The 17,642-nt window shown below is 37.0% G+C and overlaps 1 protein-coding gene and 1 pseudogene across 1 annotated transcript; both read right to left on the bottom strand.

Moving 5' to 3' along the window:
- Window positions 1–997: 997 nt before the first annotated feature.
- Window positions 998–1,498, bottom strand: LOC149260819 (GDSL esterase/lipase EXL3-like). The gene is made up of 2 exons (XM_089380738.1): window positions 1,368–1,498; window positions 998–1,272 (listed from the first exon to the last, which is right to left on the bottom strand). Exons 1-2 carry the CDS (start codon window positions 1,426–1,428, stop codon window positions 1,079–1,081), a joined length of 255 nt encoding a protein of 84 aa, XP_089236864.1. The 5' UTR covers window positions 1,429–1,498; the 3' UTR covers window positions 998–1,078.
- A 14,379-nt stretch (window positions 1,499–15,877) lies between these two features.
- Window positions 15,878–16,712, bottom strand: LOC149260818 (GDSL esterase/lipase At5g03820 pseudogene; annotated as a pseudogene).
- Window positions 16,713–17,642: the final 930 nt, after the last annotated feature.

The following is a 17,642-nucleotide window of genomic DNA, read 5'->3' as shown; positions in this document are numbered from 1 at the left end:
AAGTTCATTTTAATTAATAAACTAATTAGACCTTTACACGATAAGGGTCAGTTTTCGTCAACTTGTTTTGTCGAGCATTTTCATTAATAAATTTAAGTGTACTTTATATCATTAATAAAGTTATATTGATTGCAGATTTGGAAAATGTTTTGGCCTCACTATCAGAGTGAGAAATATTCTAATCTACAATCTGACAAGATGCACGTCTTATGAGCGTTTCTGTTATTGTCAATATTTTTTCTTTGGAGAAAAAAATCTTCATAGTATTAAATTGAGTAAAATATAAAAAGTACATAAGATACAACAAGGATTAAAAACTAGTCACCTTGTTACCACATGAAATCAAAACCTTGCAGACATAGGACATCCAAAAAGAGATCTAAACATCATCATACCAAAATCACAGCTAAACAGTCTTTTCAAGGACAGGATCCACAGATGTCTATACACATGTAACAAAAAGGGACTAGCTGAATAGCAAATATACACATGTAACAAAAAGGGACTAGCTGAATAGCAAATAAACAGAAAGATAAAACAAAAAGATCATAATCCAAGAATGGAAAAGTCTAGATGAAGCAGAAACGTTCTCGATCAGAAACCATAGACCAAAATTGTTAACATTGTTAAAATTGCGATTACTGCATTGTTAACATTGCGATTACTCTCGGTCTTCAGGAAAATGTCCTATTTATAAATATTATTAACAATTGATTGAAAATTTATGTTTTTGTGTATCGCTCAAAATTAATTTGAAAAATAAACATAAATAGAACTTCGTTGTTTTCCACTGTAAATTTAAAAGGTAGAACAGAACCACTTCAAACTTAAGCAACCATAATATTGGATTATTATTATTGTATTGGTAATAAATGATGTATAAAGAGAGATTTCATCCAATACAATTATATAGTATTAATGTGGCGTACCGTGATTATGAACTATACACATTGGTTCGGTTCCCGCTTCACTGAATTACATTCATTTGTCGCTTTATTGGATGCAGTTTTTAATCGTCAATGGACATCTGATTTGGTATTTATTTACATACAGCAAATTCTCCTTTTGAATGAATTGTTCACAGATGTAGGATCGAAACAGCCTGTGACAAGATGCCTTGTGCCAGGATATTGTAAGTATTTTCTGTTGGATTGTAAGAATCCCAGAACACGTGTTTCGTTGGATCACGGCAGACTGGGGTCATGCGGGTGCACAGTATTAATGCCTCCAGCAAACCCGTTCCGCAGCAACCTCTCCTCGCTTCTTCAAAGCCTTTCCACACATTAATTTATAAACGGTCAGCAAAGTCCAAACACAATTGCGCTGAAACTTATTCAAGCATGAAGGGATGAGAGGGAGAATATTACCATATTTACTGGGATTCTTTATGATGTCAAGCAGCTTATCATATATGTCAATATAAGCCATTTTAAGACCAGGAAGTGTGGGTCTCAAAGTCTCGAGTAAGGCTGCAGCTTTTTAATTAGATGACATCGCAACACCATTAAATTTATCAACGCACGCGTTATGGAACAAATTGTGCAAAGTAATTTGTGAAGGCAAACATCCAAGCGGAGGAAGACTGATGAGGCTAAATAGTGTGGCACCCTCACTGTAAATACCCTGTCACAAAATCATTTGGTATCCACAATTATATCACCGCCACGTTCTCATTAGTAATTTATTTATTCATGGTAATAAAAGAAATCCAAAATTTCAACTCATTGTCTCTATGGAATCGCTGCTGCTGCACGTGAAGCCACGTGAAGTCAGCATTCTTGAATGGAGTATTAATGGAAGAGGTTTACATCGAGCAACTTCTAGGATATGAGAAGAAATGCCAAGAGCACAAAGTCTGCAGATTGAAGAAAGCTCTTTATGCGCTGAAGCAAGCGCCAAGAGCGTGGTACAGTAGGATAGATTCCTATCTACCGGAAAACGGATTTGAGAAGTGTGAGGGAGAACCCACTGTTTACATCAAAGAAAATGTCTGCAAAATTTTAATTGTTGTGTTATATGTTGATGATGTGATTTTTACAGGTAATGATGACTACCTCATTGAAAATTTCAAATCAGTCATGAAAGAAGAATTTGAGATGACTGGCATGGGTTTGCTGAGATACTTTTTAGGAATAGAAGTAGATCAAAATGAAAATGGAATTTTAACATGCAGGACAGCAAGGCAGCAATCACTCCCACAGTGATGGGATTAAAACTCAGCAAAGATGACAACAACGAAGATTTTGACCCTAGTGTGTACAAGAGCATAGTTGGCATCCTTATGTATTTGACTGCAACTAGGCCAGACATAATGTATGCTGTTAGTTTAATTTCTAGATTCATAGAGAAGCCAAAAGAAACACATTGGCAGGCAGCAAAGAGAATTCTGAGATATGTTAAAGGTACAAAAAGGTATGACATATTTTATACTGTTTCAGAATGTTCAGATTTAGTTGGATACAAAGATAGTGATTGGGCTGGAAGTGTAGATGACCGGAAAAACACATCTGGTTACATTTTTCACATAGGTTCAGGAGCCATTTCATGGGCTTCCAAGAAACAGCCAATTGTGGCATTGTCTACAGCAGAAACAGAGTATGTGGCAGCTACAGCAGCAGCATGTCAAGCGGTTTGGATGAGGAGAATGTTGAGAAGTCTATGCCAGGAGTAGGCAACAGCAACAGTTATTTTTTGTGACAATAGCTCAGCTATTGCATTATCCAAGAACTTTGTATTCCACAAGAGAACGAAACACATAGACACAAAGTTTCACTACATCAGAGAACTGGTGAACAATGGAGAAATCATTTTACAACATTGCAGGACTCAAGAACAGGGTGCGAATATTCTGACAAAGCCATTGGATCAGAAAAGTTTTGAGTTTTTAAGGAAACTTCTGGGTATGACTGATAACCCAGCAGTTGAAATTAAAGGGGAGTGTTGAAATTATAATTTCAACTGCAGTGAACAGAACAGCAGCAGCTACTTTATTCATTTGTCGTGATCCGGCGCCCCACATTTTTTCCCGATCTTTTAAGTCACCGCCATTACCATCTTTTCACTCTTTAATTATTTTTGAGTTCCCGAAGGATGAAGATCAGATACAGCACTACATCATTACTTCTCAACAACCATATTAATGAGCAGAACGACTGAAAGAGAAAAGAACCAGCCTCGAGCCGACGTAGCATTTATCAGTCATAGATTTCATCACCACCGACTCAAGAAATACAGCAAAAGATCAAATCTGTTAATCATGAGCAGCAGAAACTTCATCAGCAAGTTAAGGCGGTGAAGACCCTTTCCCGCACTATAAAATGCAGACACAACAGTGTAGAAAAATATAGATTGAAAGTCCTTTTGTAACACACAGCAGTGTAGAACAAGAGAGTTTTTTTTGTATTGCATAACAGTGCTGAAATTTTCTGAGATAGTTGTTTTGTGGAACTGAAGCGTTCCTGTTGTAATCCCTCTGTCAAGAGGAAGATGCTCTTTAGTATAATATTTTGTGAAGATCCCTCTACGTGAGGAAGATTTATTTTATCAGTTAGTTTATCGTTCATTGAAATGGAGACTACAACATCTATCTCTATGAAATGCTCTGCAGTCTTTTGCCATATGACCAAAGTTTGAACAAGAATAACAATAACCAAAAAATGAACTTTGATACCTGATATATGGAGGTTTCCTTGATGTACTTCCGAAGCCTTTCTGCCTTGAAATTCTTTGCTGATAACCATTGCCTCTCGCATCTTTGTCGTCATAAACATTTCTTCTTGGAGCTAGTTTTCTACTTGCAGTAGGATTTCTTCTATTGTAGCCTTGATTTTTCTCTTTGCCTTTGCTGGAACTAGGGGCATCACAATTTCTTTCTACTTTCTTCACATCTCCTTTGCTTAAAGCATTTTCATTTTTGTTTGAAGGTTCAAATACATACCCGAGTCCTGATTTATCATATGGAGATCTGTGATAGCTGAGCATATCATCCAAGGCTTGAGAGCTCTTCATGATTTTGTTCATCCCTTCAACCTTTTTTCTAAGGAGGACAAACTCTTCTTCCAATTTTTCACACTCATCATTCTTCTTTGTAAGTTGTTCCTCAGTTTCTTCCTTGCTACGAGTAGTTTCATCTGCTACTATTTTAAGAGAGATAATATCTGACTTCATTTTGGAGATTTCTTCATCTTTTGCTTGACTGCTCTCCATTCTCTTCTCAGCTTCTTGTGCTTGCTTCCTGGCTTCTTGTAATTCAGCCTTAAGGGAGGAGACCTCTGCCTTGTACTGTCCAATCTCTTCTACAAGTTTGTTCACTCTCTTGTGCCTTTGTTCAAGTTGATTTGACAAGATATCTTCCTGCTTCCTTGCTTTATTCAACTGATTTGTCATGGATATGACTTCTTCATGATGCTTCCTTTTGCATTGATCAAGTTCCTTCTTAAGCTTGGTGAGCTCTTCATCCCTTTCTTTTACTTGAAGCTTGATGAGGTCAACCTTCTCATTTTCAGCTTCTATGATGGGTTCAGAATTTCCTTCTTGACTGATTGTCGTGGTCAGTGCTCCCTTTGCATGAAGGTCATGAAGTCTATCCCATATATCTTTCGCTGATGAATATTTTCCTATATTCTTCTTTAAAGAATCAGGCAGCCCATCCAAAATTGTCTTTGCTGCTTTTGCATTGTGCTCCTTAGATTCTCTATCCATCTTGCTATCATCAATTACTGATTCCCAAATTTCAATCCCTTGAGACTGTAAGACAGTCCTCATTTTTATTTCCCACATATCAAAATTTCCATTAAACCTTGAAGCGTCAAATAAAATGCTTTCAAGTTGATTGTCCTCTATTTTGGGAGTAGAGGGAGACACATTCTTAGTAGGATTGGTGACTTTCTTCTTTGACCTTGCCATTTGACTGAGTATCTTAAAATAGCTGATTGTTTTTTCAACAGCAACACAGAAAATTAATCTGAAAAATACCTTGACAACGTTTTCACTCTGCTGGATAATTTGCTGCAGCAAGAAATCTTCTTTCAGCTTCTTTGATGTCTTCAAAGAGCCTGGAGAAGCTCTGATACCATGTCAGGAATTTCTGGTTATTCCAAACAAAATACAGTGGAAAAATCCTCTGTTTCCACTGTTGAGAATTTTCTGATAAATTCCGAAACAACAAAAATATGAACAGGGAGTAATACGCTGTTTTTGGGATTTCTGATAATTCAAAAACACAAGAACAGAGCATAAAATAATACTCTACTTTGCCTAAACTGATCAAAATAATACTCTGTTTCAATACAGTGAAAACAAAAAAAAATCGCTTTGCTGTAACTCGTGTTGCAGCAACGCTGTTCGTAGTGTTGCAGCAACGTAATTTTTTTCGTCAAGTATTTTTGAGTTACGTTGTAACAGCAACGGGGATTTCTGACGTCAAGTATTTTTTGACTTACGATGTAACAGCAACATGCACAAAAACTTGTACGCATTAACAATAAACTAACTGTTACAAAAACATCTTGCTCACATAGAGGGATTTTCAGAACTGCTATTACAAAAGCATCTTCCTCTTAACAGAGGGATTCACCAATCTATGCTGAAGAGCATCTTCCTCTTAACAGAGAGATTTACCAGTCTATGCTGAAAATCATCTTCCTCTTGATAGAGGGATTCACCAAACACTGTGCTTGAAAAGCACCTTCCTCTTGACAGAGGGATTCACTAAGGAACACTTCTGTTCCACACAAATAACATTTACCTCTTAATAGAGGAATTCCAACATGCCTGCTTCAGAGGCACTTCAATCTGTCCAAATTGACATTGTTGTGTCTGTCTGATATTTTACATTACTGTGTGTATTACTTTTAATACATTTATGCTGCTGCATATACAACTCTATCTCAGCACTGCTGTTTCAGCATCTCTGTCTCACAGCAAACAATCTTAAAACAAAAAACATTCAAATCTGCACCGTTGTGCATTTCACTGTTCTGGAAATATTTTTCTTCACGCTACTGCGTGCTCTCATCTGCTCTCTATATATTTCCCCTGTTTCTATTTCTATTTCTGTTTTTGCTTCTATTCTTTCTTCACTGTTGTGTCTGCATTTTATAGTGCGGGAAAGGGTCATCACCGCTTTAACTTACTGATGAAGTTTCTGTTGTACTCTGCTGCTCATAATGAATAAAATCTGATCTTTTGCTGTATTTCTTGAGTCGGTTGTGCTGAAACCCAAGACTAATAAATGTTGCGGCTGGCTCGAGGGTAGTACTTTCCTTCTCGGCCATGCTTCTTCTTTAATGCTATAGGTGAGCAGTTATCGCGCAGAGCTCAGATCTGATCTTCCTCCTCTTTTGGGAATACAAACAGGTAAAGGGCGAAAAGACACTTATGGCGGTGGCGAGAATAAGCCGAAACAAATAATACCCGTTGGAATAAAGACAGATGGACTGCTGGGTTTTTTTGCAGGTAAAGATGCGATTTTTGTTCAACTGTTGCTGTAGTTGAAATTACATTCCAACACTCCCCTTTAATTTCAACTGCTGGGTTATCAGTCATACCCAGACACTTCATCAAAACTTCAAAACTTTTCTGATCCAATGGTTTGGTCAGAATATCAGCAACCTGCTCCTTCTCTGTTGTCATTGGAGATTTAATTCCATATCTCTTCCTTATAAGAAGATCTTCATCAAAGAATGACTGTTAATATAGTTAAGCAATAATGATAAAAAATTACAGGCTCCCCTTTAGTATATGCATTATCTTCTTTCGGCAGAATCTTCTCAAAAGAAACTTAGATCGGTTGGAGAGCTCAAGGGACTTCCGGACTGTATTTTCTTCCTTCTGCATACTTGTGTAACTTTCTTCTTTTGCATGGGTCTAGCTTGTGTAAAGGCCCATGTCAAGTTACAGTCACATGCCATATGCCCAATGTTATGACACTTGAAGCATTCAACATTGTTCATGAATAAAAATTCATGATTTCTTCTTGCAAAATTGTTTCTTGGAGATTGTCGGAGACTACAACATCTATCTCTATGAAATGCTCTGCAGTCTTTTGCCATATGACCAAAGTTTGAACAAGAATAACAATAACCAAAAAATGAACTTTGATACCTGGTATATGGAGGTTTCCTTGATGTACTTCCGAAGCCTTTCTGCCTTGAAATTCTTTGCTGATAACCATTGCCTCTTGCATTTTTGTTGTCATCAACATTTCTTCTTGGAGCTAGTTTTCTATTTGGAGTAGGATTTCTTCTATTGTAGCCTTGATTTTTCTCCTTGCCTTTGCTGGAACTAGGGGCATCACAATTTCTTTCTGCTTTCTTCACATCTCCTTTGCTTAAAGCATTTTCATTTTTGTTTGAGGGTTCACATACATTCCCGAGTCCTGATTTATCATATGGAGATCTGTGATAGCTAAGCATATCATCCAAGGCTTGAGAGCTCTTCATGATTTTGTTCATCCCTTCAACCTTTTTTCTAAGGAGGACAATCTCTTCTTCCAATCTTTCACACTCATCATTCTTCTTTGTAAGTTGTTCCTCAGTTTCTTCCTTGCTACGAGTAGTTTCAGCTGCTACTATTTTAAGAGAGATAATATCTTATTTCATTTTGGAGATTTCTTCTTCTTTTGCTTGACTGCTCTCCATTCTCTTCTCAGCTTCTTGTGCTTGCTTCCTGGCTTCTTGTAATTCAGCCTTAAGGGAGGAGACCTCTGCCTTGTACTGTCCAATCTCTTCTACAAGTTTGTTCACTCTCTTGTGTCTTTGTTCAAGTTGATTTGAAAAGATATCTTCCTGCTTCTTTGCTTTATTCAACTGATTTGTCATGGATATGACTTCTTCATGATGCTTCCTTTTGCATTGATCAAGTTCCTTCTTAAGCTTGGTGAGCTCTTCATCCCTTTCTTTTACTTGAAGCTTGATGAGGTCAACCTTGTCATTTTCAGCTTCTATGATGGGTTCAGAATTTTCTTCTTGACTGATTGTCGTGGTCAGTGCTCCCTTTGCATGAAGGTCATGAAGTTTGTCCCATATATCCTTTGCTGATGAATATTTTCCTATATTCTTCTTTAAAGAATCAGGCAACCCATCCAAAATTGTCTTTGCTGCTTTTGCATTGTGCTCCTTAGATTCTCTATCCATCTTACTATCATCAATTACTGATTCCCAAATTTCAATCCCTTGAGACTGTAAGACAATCCTCATTTTTATTTCCCACATATCAAAATTTCCATTAAACCTTGAAGCCTCAAATAGAATGCTTTCAAGTTGATTGTCCTCTATTTTGGGAGTATAGGGAGACACATTCTTAGCAGGATTGGTGACTTTCTTCTTTGACCTTGCCATTTGACTGAGTATCTTAAAATAGTTGATTGTTTCTTCAACAGCAACACAGAAAATTAATCTGAAAAATACCTTGACAGCGTTTTCACTCTGCTGGATAATTTGCTGCAGCAAGAAATCTTCTTTCAACTTCTTTTATGTCTTCAAAGAGCCTGGAGAAGCTCTGATACCATGTCGGGAATTTCTGGTTATTCCAAACAAAATACAGTGGAAAAATCCTCTGTTTCCACTGTTGAGAATTTTCTGATAAATTCCGAAACAACAAAAATATGAGTAGGGAGTAATACGCTGTTTTTGGGATTTCTGATAATTCAAAAACATAAGAACAGAACATAAAATAATACTCTACTTTGCCTCAGGATCAAAAACTGATCAAAATAATACTCCGTTTCAATACAGCGAAAACAGAAAAAAAATCGCTTTGTTGTAACTCGTGTTGCAGCAACACTGTTCGTGTTGTTGCAGCAACGTAAATTTTTGATGTCAAGTATTTTTGAGTTACGGTGTAACAGCAACGGGGATTTCTGACGTCAAGTATTTTTCGACTTACGGTGTAACAACAGGCATAAAAACTTGTACACATTAACAATAAACTAATTGTTACAAAAACATCTTCCTCACATAGAGGGATTTTTAGAATTGCTATTACAAAAGCATCTTCCTCTTAACAGAGGGATTCACCAATCTATGCTGAAGAGCATCTTCCTCTTAACAGAGCGTTTACCAGTCTATGCTGAAAATCATCTTCCTCTTGATAGAGGGATTCACCAAACACTGTGATTGAAAAGCACTTTCCTCTTGACAAAGGGATTCACCAAGGAACACTTCTGTTCCACACAAATAACATTTACCTCTTAACAGAGGAATTCCAACATGCCTGCTTCAGAGGCACTTCAATCTGTCCAAATTGACATTGTTGTGTCTGTCTGATATTTTACACTACTGTGTGTAAAACTTTCAATACATTTATGCTGCTGCATATACAACTCTATCTCAGCACTGCCGTTTCAGCATCTCTGTCTCACAGCAAACAATCTTAAAACAAAAAACATTCAAATCTGCACTGCTGTGCATTTCACTGTTCTGAAAATATTTTTCTTCACGCTGCTGCGTGCTCTCATCTGCTCTCTATATATTTCCCTTGTTTCTATTTCTATTTCTGTTTCTGCTTCTATTCTTTCTTCACTGCTTTGTCTGCATTTTATAGTGCGGGAAAGGGTCATCACCGCTTTAACTTACCGATGAAGTTTATGTTGTACTCTGCTGCTCATAATGAATAAAATCTGATCTTTTGCTGTATTTCTTGAGTCGGTTGTGTTGAAACCCAAGACTAATAAATGCTGCGGCTGGCTCGAGGCTAGTACTTTCCTTCTCGGTCATGCTTCTTCTTTAATGTTGTAGGTGAGCAGTTATCGCGCAGATCTCAGATCTGATCTTCCTCATCCTTTGGGAATACAAACAGGGAAAGGGCGAAAAGACACTTATGGCGGTGGCGAGAATAAGCTGAAACAAATAATACCCATTGGAATAAAGACACATGGACTGCTGGGCGTTCAATCATATCCAGTGATTCCTGTGCAGCAGCAGCGATGCGGGGCATCGCCGATGAGTGATCGCCGATATCGCATCAGCAAGCCGCAATAGAGGACTTACAAAAGGGTCGACGTATCTGCGGTAGAACTGCAGTGAACAGTTGAACAGCAGCAACTATTTACTTATTTGTCCTGATCCGGCGCCCCACATTTATTCCTGATCTTTTAAACCACCGCCATTACCATCTTTTCACTCTTTAATTATTTTTGAGTTCCCGAAGGAGGAAAGATCAGATTCAACGCTACACCATTACTTCTCAACAACTGTATTAATGAGAAGAACGGCTGAAACAGAAAAGAACCAGCGTTGAGCTGACGCAGCATTTATCAGTTATGGGTTTTCACATAACAGACTCAAGAAGCATAGCAGAATGTCAGAAAGATCAGATTTTATTCATTATGAGCAGCAGAGTACAGCAAAAAATTCATCAGCAAGTTAAATCGGTGATGACCCTTTCCCGCACTATAAAATGCAGACACAGCAGTGAAGAAAGAATAGAAACAGAAATAGAAACAGGGGAAATAAATAGATAGCAGAGGAGAGCACGCAGTAGCATGAAGAAAAATATTTCCAGAACAGTGAAATGCACAGCAGTGTAGATTTGAATGTTTTTTTGTTTTAAGATTGTTTGCTGTGAGACAGAGATGCTGAAACAACAGTGATGAGACAGCAGTGCTGAGAGAAAGAGTTGCTGAGACAAGCAGTGCTAAGACAGCTGTATATGCAGCAGCATAAATGTATTGAAAGTTTTACACACGGCAGTGTAAAATATCAAGCAGACACAACAATGTAAATTTGGACAGATTGAAGTGCCTCTGAAGCAGGCATGTTGCCTCTGTTAAGAGGTAAATGTTACTTGTGTGGAACATAAGCGTTCCTTTGGTGAATCCCTCTATCAAGTGGAAGGTGCCTTTTAAGCATAGTGTTTGGTGAATCCTTCTATCAAGAGGAATATGCTTTTCAGCATAGACTAGTAAATCCCTCTGTTAAAGAGGAATATGCTCTTTAGCATAGATTGGTAAATCCCTCTGTTAAGAGGAAGATGTTTTGTAATAGGAGTTGTGGAAATCCCTCTACGTGAGGAAGACTTATTTTATCAGTTAGTTTATCGTTCATAAATAGAAGTTTCTTTTTGCCTGTTGCTGTTACACTGTAAGTCGAAAAATACTTGACGTCAAAAATTTACGTTGCTGCAACACCACGAACAGCGTTGCTACAACACAAGTTACAGCAACTGAAAAAAAAACTGTGTTGCTGCAACACCGTTTCCAGAGAACGAATTTTTATGTTTTTCTGAGTTAAAAACAGAGTATTTTTCTGTGTCAAAAACAGAGTATTATTTTGATCAGTTTTTTATCCTGAGGCAAAGTAGAGTATTATTTTATGCTCTGTTCTTGTGTTTTTGAATTATCAGAAAACAGAGTATTACTCTCTGTTCATATTTTTGTTGTTTCGGAATTTATCAGAAAATTCTCAACAGTGGAAACAGAGGATTTTTCCACTGTATTTTGTTTGGAATAACCAGAAATTCCCGACATGGTATCAGAGCTTGTCCAGGCTCTTTGAAGACATCAAAGAAGTTGAATGAAGATTTCTTGTTGCAGCAAATTATCCAACAAATTATCCAGCAGAGCGAAAACGCTGTCCAGGTATTTCTCAGATTAATTTTCTGTGTTGTTGTTGAAGAAACAGTCAGTTATTTTAAGATACTCAGTCAAATGGCAAGGTCAAAGAAGAAAGTCACCAATCCTGCTAAGAATGTGTCTCCCTCTACTCCCAAAATAGAAGACAATCAACTTCAAAGCATTCTATTTGAGGCTTCAAGGTTTAATGGAAATTTTGATATGTGGGAAATAAAAATGAGGACTGTTTTACAGTCTCAAGGGATTGAAATTTGGAAATCAGTAATTGATGATAGCAAAATGGATAGAGAATCTAAGGAGCACAATGCAAAAGCATCAAAGACAATTTTGGATGGGCTGCCTGATTCTTTAAAGAAGAATATAGGAAAATATTCATCAGCAAAGGACATATGGGACAGACTTCATGACCTTCATGCAAAGGGAGCACTGACCACGACAATCATTCAAGAAGGAAATTCTGAACCTATCATATACGCTGAAAATGAGAAGGTTGACTTCATCAAGCTTCAAGTAAAAGAAAGGGATGAAGAGCTCGCCAAGCTTAAGAAGGAACTTGATCAATGCAAAAGGAAGCATCATGAAGAAGTCATATCCATAACAAATCAGTTGAATAAAGCAAAAAAGCAAGAAGATATCTTATCAAATCAACTTGAACAAAGGCACAAGAGAGTGAACAAACTTGTAGAAGAGATTGGACAATACAAGGTAGAGGTCTCCTCCCTTAAGACTGAATTACAAGAAGCCAGGAAGCAGGCACAAGAAGCTGAGAAGATAATGGAGAGCAGTGAAGCAAAGAATGAAGAAATATCCAAAATGAAGTCAGATATTATCTCTCTTAAAGTAGTAGCAGCTGAAACTACTCGTAGAAAGGAAGAAACAGAGGAACAACTTACAAAGAAGAATGATGAGTGTGAAAGATTGGAAGAAGAGATTGTCCTCAGAAAAAAGGTTGAAGGGATGAACAAAATCTTGAAGAGCTCTCAAGCCTTGGATGATATGCTCAGCTATCACAGATCTCCATATGATAAATCAAGACTCGGGTATGTATGTGAACCCACAAACAAGAATGAAAATGCTTTAAGCAAAGGAGATGTGAAGAAGGCAGAAAGAAATTGTGATGCCCCTAGTTCCAGCAAAGGCAAGGAGCAAAATCAAGGCTACAATAGAAGAAATCCTACTCCAAGTAGAAAACTAGCTCCAAGAAGAAATGTTGATGACGACAAAGATGCGAGAGGCAATGGTTATCAGCAAAGAATTTCAAGGCAGAAAGGCTTCGGAAGTACATCAAGGAAACCTCCATATACCAGGTATCAAAGTTCATTTTTTGGTTATTGTTATTCTTGTTCAAACTTTGGTCATATGGCAAAAGACTGCAGAGCATTTCATAGAGATAGATGTTGTAGTCTCCGACAATCTCCAAGAAACAATTTTGCAAGAAGAAATCATGAATTTTTATTCATGAACAATGTTGAATGTTTCAAGTGTCATAACATTGGGCATATGGCACATGACTGTAACTTGACATGGGCCTTTACACAAGCTAGACCCATGCAAAAGAAGAAAGTTACACAAGTATGGAGAAGGAAGAAAATACAGTTCGAAAGTCCCTTGAGCTCTCCAGCCGATCTAAATTTCTTTTGAGAAGATTCTGCCAAAAGAAGATAATGCATACACTAAAGGGGAGCCTGTAATTTTTTATCATTATTGTTGAACTGTATTAACAGTCATTCTTTGATGAAGATCTTCTTATAAGGAAGAGATATGGAATTAAATCTCCCATGACAACAGAGAAGGAGCAGGTTGCTGATATTCTGACCAAACCATTGGATCAGAAAAGTTTTGAGTTTTTTATGAAATGTCTGGGTATGATTGAACGCCCAGCAGTTGAAATTAAAAGGGGAGTGTTGGAATATTAATTCCAACTGCTGTGCAGCAGCAGCGATGCGGGACATCGCCGATGAGTGATCGCCGATATCGCATCAGCGAGCCGCAATAGAGGACTTACAAAAGAGTCGGCGTATCTGCGGTAGAACTACAGTGAACAGTTGAACAGTAGCAACTATTTACTTATTTGTCCTGATCCGGCGCCCCACATTTATTCCTGATCTTTTAAGCCACCGCCATTACCATCTTTTCACTCTTTAATTATTTTTGAGTTCCCGAAGGAGGAAAGATCAGATCCAGCGCTACACCATTACTTCTCAACAACTGTATTAATGAGCAGAACGGCTGAAACAGAAAAGAACCAGCCTTGAGCCGACGCAGCATTTATCAGTTATGGGTTTCCACATAACCGACTCAAGAAGCACAGCAGAATGTCAGAAAGATCAGATTTTATTCATTATGAGCAGCAGAGTACAGCAGAAACTTCATCAACAAGTTAAAGCGGTGATGACCCTTTCCCGCACTATAAAATGCAGACACAGCAGTGAAGAAAGAATAGAAACAGAAATAGAAATAGAAATAGAAACAGGGGAAATAAATAGATAGCAGAGGAGAGCACGCAGTAGCATGAAGAAAAATATTTCCAGAACAGTGAAATGCACAACAGTGCAGATTTGAATGTTTTTTTGTTTTAAGATTGTTTGCTGTGAGACAGAGATGCTGAAACAACAATGCTGAGACAACAGTGCTGAGAGAAAGAGTTTCTGAGACAAGCAGTGCTAACACAGCTGTATATGCAGCAGCATAAATGTATTGAAAGTTTTACACACGACAGTGTAAAATATCAAGCAGACACAGCAATGTAAATTTGGACAGATTGAAGTGCCTCTGAAGCAAGCATGTTGGAATTCCTCTGTTAAGAGGTAAATGTTACTTGTGTGGAACAGAAGCGTTGCTTTGGTGAATCCCTCTATCAAGAGGAAGGTGTCTTTTAAGCATAGTGTTTGGTGAATCCTTCTATCAAGAGGAAGATGTTTTTCAGCATAGACTAGTACATCCCTCTGTTAAAGATGAAGATGCTCTTTAGCATAGATTGGTAAATCCCTCTGTTAAGAGGAAGATGTTTTGTAATAGGAGTTGTGGAAATCCCTCTACGTGAGGAAGACTTATTTTATCAGTTAGTTTATCGTTCATAAATAGAAGTTTCTTTTTGCCTATTGTTGTTACACTGTAAGTCGAAAAATACTTGACGTCAAAAATTTACGTTGCTGCAACACCACGAACAGCATTGCTGCAACACAAGTTACAGCAACTGAAAAAAAACTGTGTTGCTGCAACACCGTTTCCAGAAAACGAATTTTTCTGAGTTAAAAACAGAGTATTTTTCTGTGTCAAAAACAGAGTATTATTTTGATCAGTTTTTGATCCTGAGGCAAAGTAGAGTATTATTTTATGCTCTGTTCTTGTGTTTTTGAATTATCAGAAAACATAATATTACTCTCTGTTCATATTTTTGTTGTTTCGGAATTTATCAGAAAATTCTCAACAGTGGAAACAGAAGATTTTTCCACTGTATTTTGTTTGGAATAACCAGAAATTCCCGACAGTTTCTTCATGTTGACTCAGAATCGTATAAATATGTATTCCAAAATAAAAACTATTTACTTTTCAATAATTTTAAAATAACTTAATTAAATTTTAATAAAATTACTCACTTATTTCGTCATCAATGGTAAACCAATTCATTCCTTATCAATCTTTGTTAAAAACACTATGATCATGTAATTATCAATTTTATTAAAATCTATTGCATCAAATCCCTTAAAAAATAACAACATTGAAATTAGTAATTTTCTTAAAAACGATTAAATCAAATCCTTATCAATTTTGATATAAACAGATCAACACGTTGCTTATCACCTTTTATACATACCAATTCATTCCTTTATCATTTTTTTAAAACAACGATTAAATCAAATCCTTATCAATATTGATATAAACGGATTAACACATTGTGTATCACCTTTCGTACAAACCAATTCATTCCTAGTATATTTTTTTAAATACACTATTATCAAGTAGTTATCAATTTTATTAAAATCAATTCAATCAAATCCAATTAGGTATTTATCGATTTTCTTAAAAACGATTAAATCGAATCCTTGTCAATTTTGATAGAAACAGATCGACCGTACATTGTGTATCACCTTTTGTAAAGTCTAATTTTTTTTATCAAATCATTATCGATTTTGATATAAACAGATCAGACATTATTTATCACCTTTCGTAAAGTCTAAACATAAATATATATTCTTCAACCTGAAATATCATAGTTAATGTAAAGTCAATATGATCACGTGTATAAATTTTGAGAGAGAGTCGAGAAGATGATCCTGAAACTCTGTAACATTATACTGTGCTCTAGTAATTCTCGCTGGCATTCTTCTCGCCTACCATATTTACGAGTTTCTTTCGATAAAGCTTGAAATTTTCCAATTGTTTTCCTAGAGTTAAAACTTTCTGCATGAATTCAAAATTATATTTCAGCTGTGAAATGCTTTTCTATATATCTAAACCCTTATGTCGGTGTAGCATAACATATAAAACATATACTAACCATGGTATTTGAGGTAGTCTCATCGTATCCAGAAGCAGCAGAAGCAAAACTGGCGCCTCTCAGAATTCGTGCTCCTTGGAATTCTGGAAGGCCTGCCAATCTGGCTGTATACAGTGGGAAACATTAAACCTAGACATCATTACCCACAGATAATAAGAGTACTAGAATTGGAAAAAATAAAGCTAAACATTTTTCCAATGGATAATAACAGTCACAGAATTGTGATCATTATACAGAAAACTGTATCGAATCAATTAGAAGAACTTATAAAAGAAGGTTGCTATCAGTTCCTATGTCCAGCCATGCAAAACTAGCCATGATATATTTTGCTTCTACACTAAAATAGAAAGTGAAAAGAGGTGAACGGTAGTAAGTACAAACTTACAGTATATCTGTTACTAATTTTCCGTTGGTAAATCGACCAGTGGGTTTATGATCCATGAAATCTCTCCCATATGGAAGAAAGTTGGCCTTTGCAATAGTTGCTAGTTCATTGTTATTACCAGGTTCTACAGTGGAATCTCCGAAGAAGTATATGGCTGGCACCAAAGGCTTAGTGGCCCTAGTCTTTGTGTCACGTAATGCTAGAAAAATACTGAGACATGTGATAAATATAAAAACAATAAGACACCGCTCCATAGCTGATACTTTGTCTGAATTGCTATGGCACGCCCACCTTAAATAACAGCATAATGGGTTTGCATCGGGCAGTTGACGATAGCAATGACTTACATGACAGTTAAAAAATAATCAATATTATTTTGTATTAATCTAAAAATGGTTGTTGTAACGTATCTTTTTAGTTTAGGATTTGTTCCTAGAGTTTAGGAGTTTGTTTACAACTATCAGATTTCTAGTGATGTATTTAATATTGTAATATTCATTTGATGTAAGGTAGAGTGAACGGAGAGAGAGTCTCTTCTTTGTTTGAGTGCAGTCTCCAGGTGCAGTACTCACCCGTGAGCTGCAACTCCTTCTTTTAATTCAAGTCTGATTTTTATCTTAGTATCAGAGCTTAGGGTAGAGATAGCGTCAATTTTTTTTTTTTTAGAGATGCATTATTAATCACATAGCTGTAGTGGCAGTAGAGCATGCTAGGAGTATCTATAAGATCAGATGGATTGCAGTAACACCTCGAGCGAAGGGTCTCAAATGACTGATCATCTCTGAGCCGAAGAAAGGGTTGGTGCCCATTTTTTTTTTTAGCAGAAGCAGCCATTGGCGCGGATTTTTCACGCACAGTCGTGCCATAGAAGAGCAGAAGCACGAGCAGGCATGGGTTTTTAAGGAATAGTCGCGCCATTGGCGCAGATTCAATGGGGAAAATCGCGCTAGTACGCCAGAAAGCTCCATTGGCGTGGATTTTTAGCTGATAATCACGCCAGAAAACGTGACACGTATGGATTTTTCCCTGGCGTAGATTTTTAGCTGTTGAGTAGCGCCTTTGACTGGAAAGAAGCGCCAACCTCTTTCTCTTTGAGAAATTTGCAATTTTTTGCAGATCGGTTTTGCCTGGTGCTGGCAGGTGGAAATTTCTGCTTGGTAGCAGTACATTTGATTTGCCCGGTG

Source organism: Pinus tabuliformis, chromosome 6, assembly GCF_031772625.1.
Source record: "Pinus tabuliformis cultivar Carrire ecotype Pingquan chromosome 6, CPIR1, whole genome shotgun sequence".
Taxonomy (NCBI): domain Eukaryota; kingdom Viridiplantae; phylum Streptophyta; class Pinopsida; order Pinales; family Pinaceae; genus Pinus; species Pinus tabuliformis.
This window is presented reverse-complemented; position numbering and strand designations above follow the sequence as displayed.

Coding starts and splice junctions, on each gene's coding strand:
- LOC149260819 (XM_089380738.1), bottom strand. CDS start 1,428: ATGGCTTATATTGACATATATGATAAGCTGCTTGACATCATAAAGAAT. Junction 1,273..1,367: donor AAAGAATCCCAGTAAATATG/GTAATATTCTCC, acceptor ATGTGTGGAAAG/GCTTTGAAGAAGCGAGGAGA.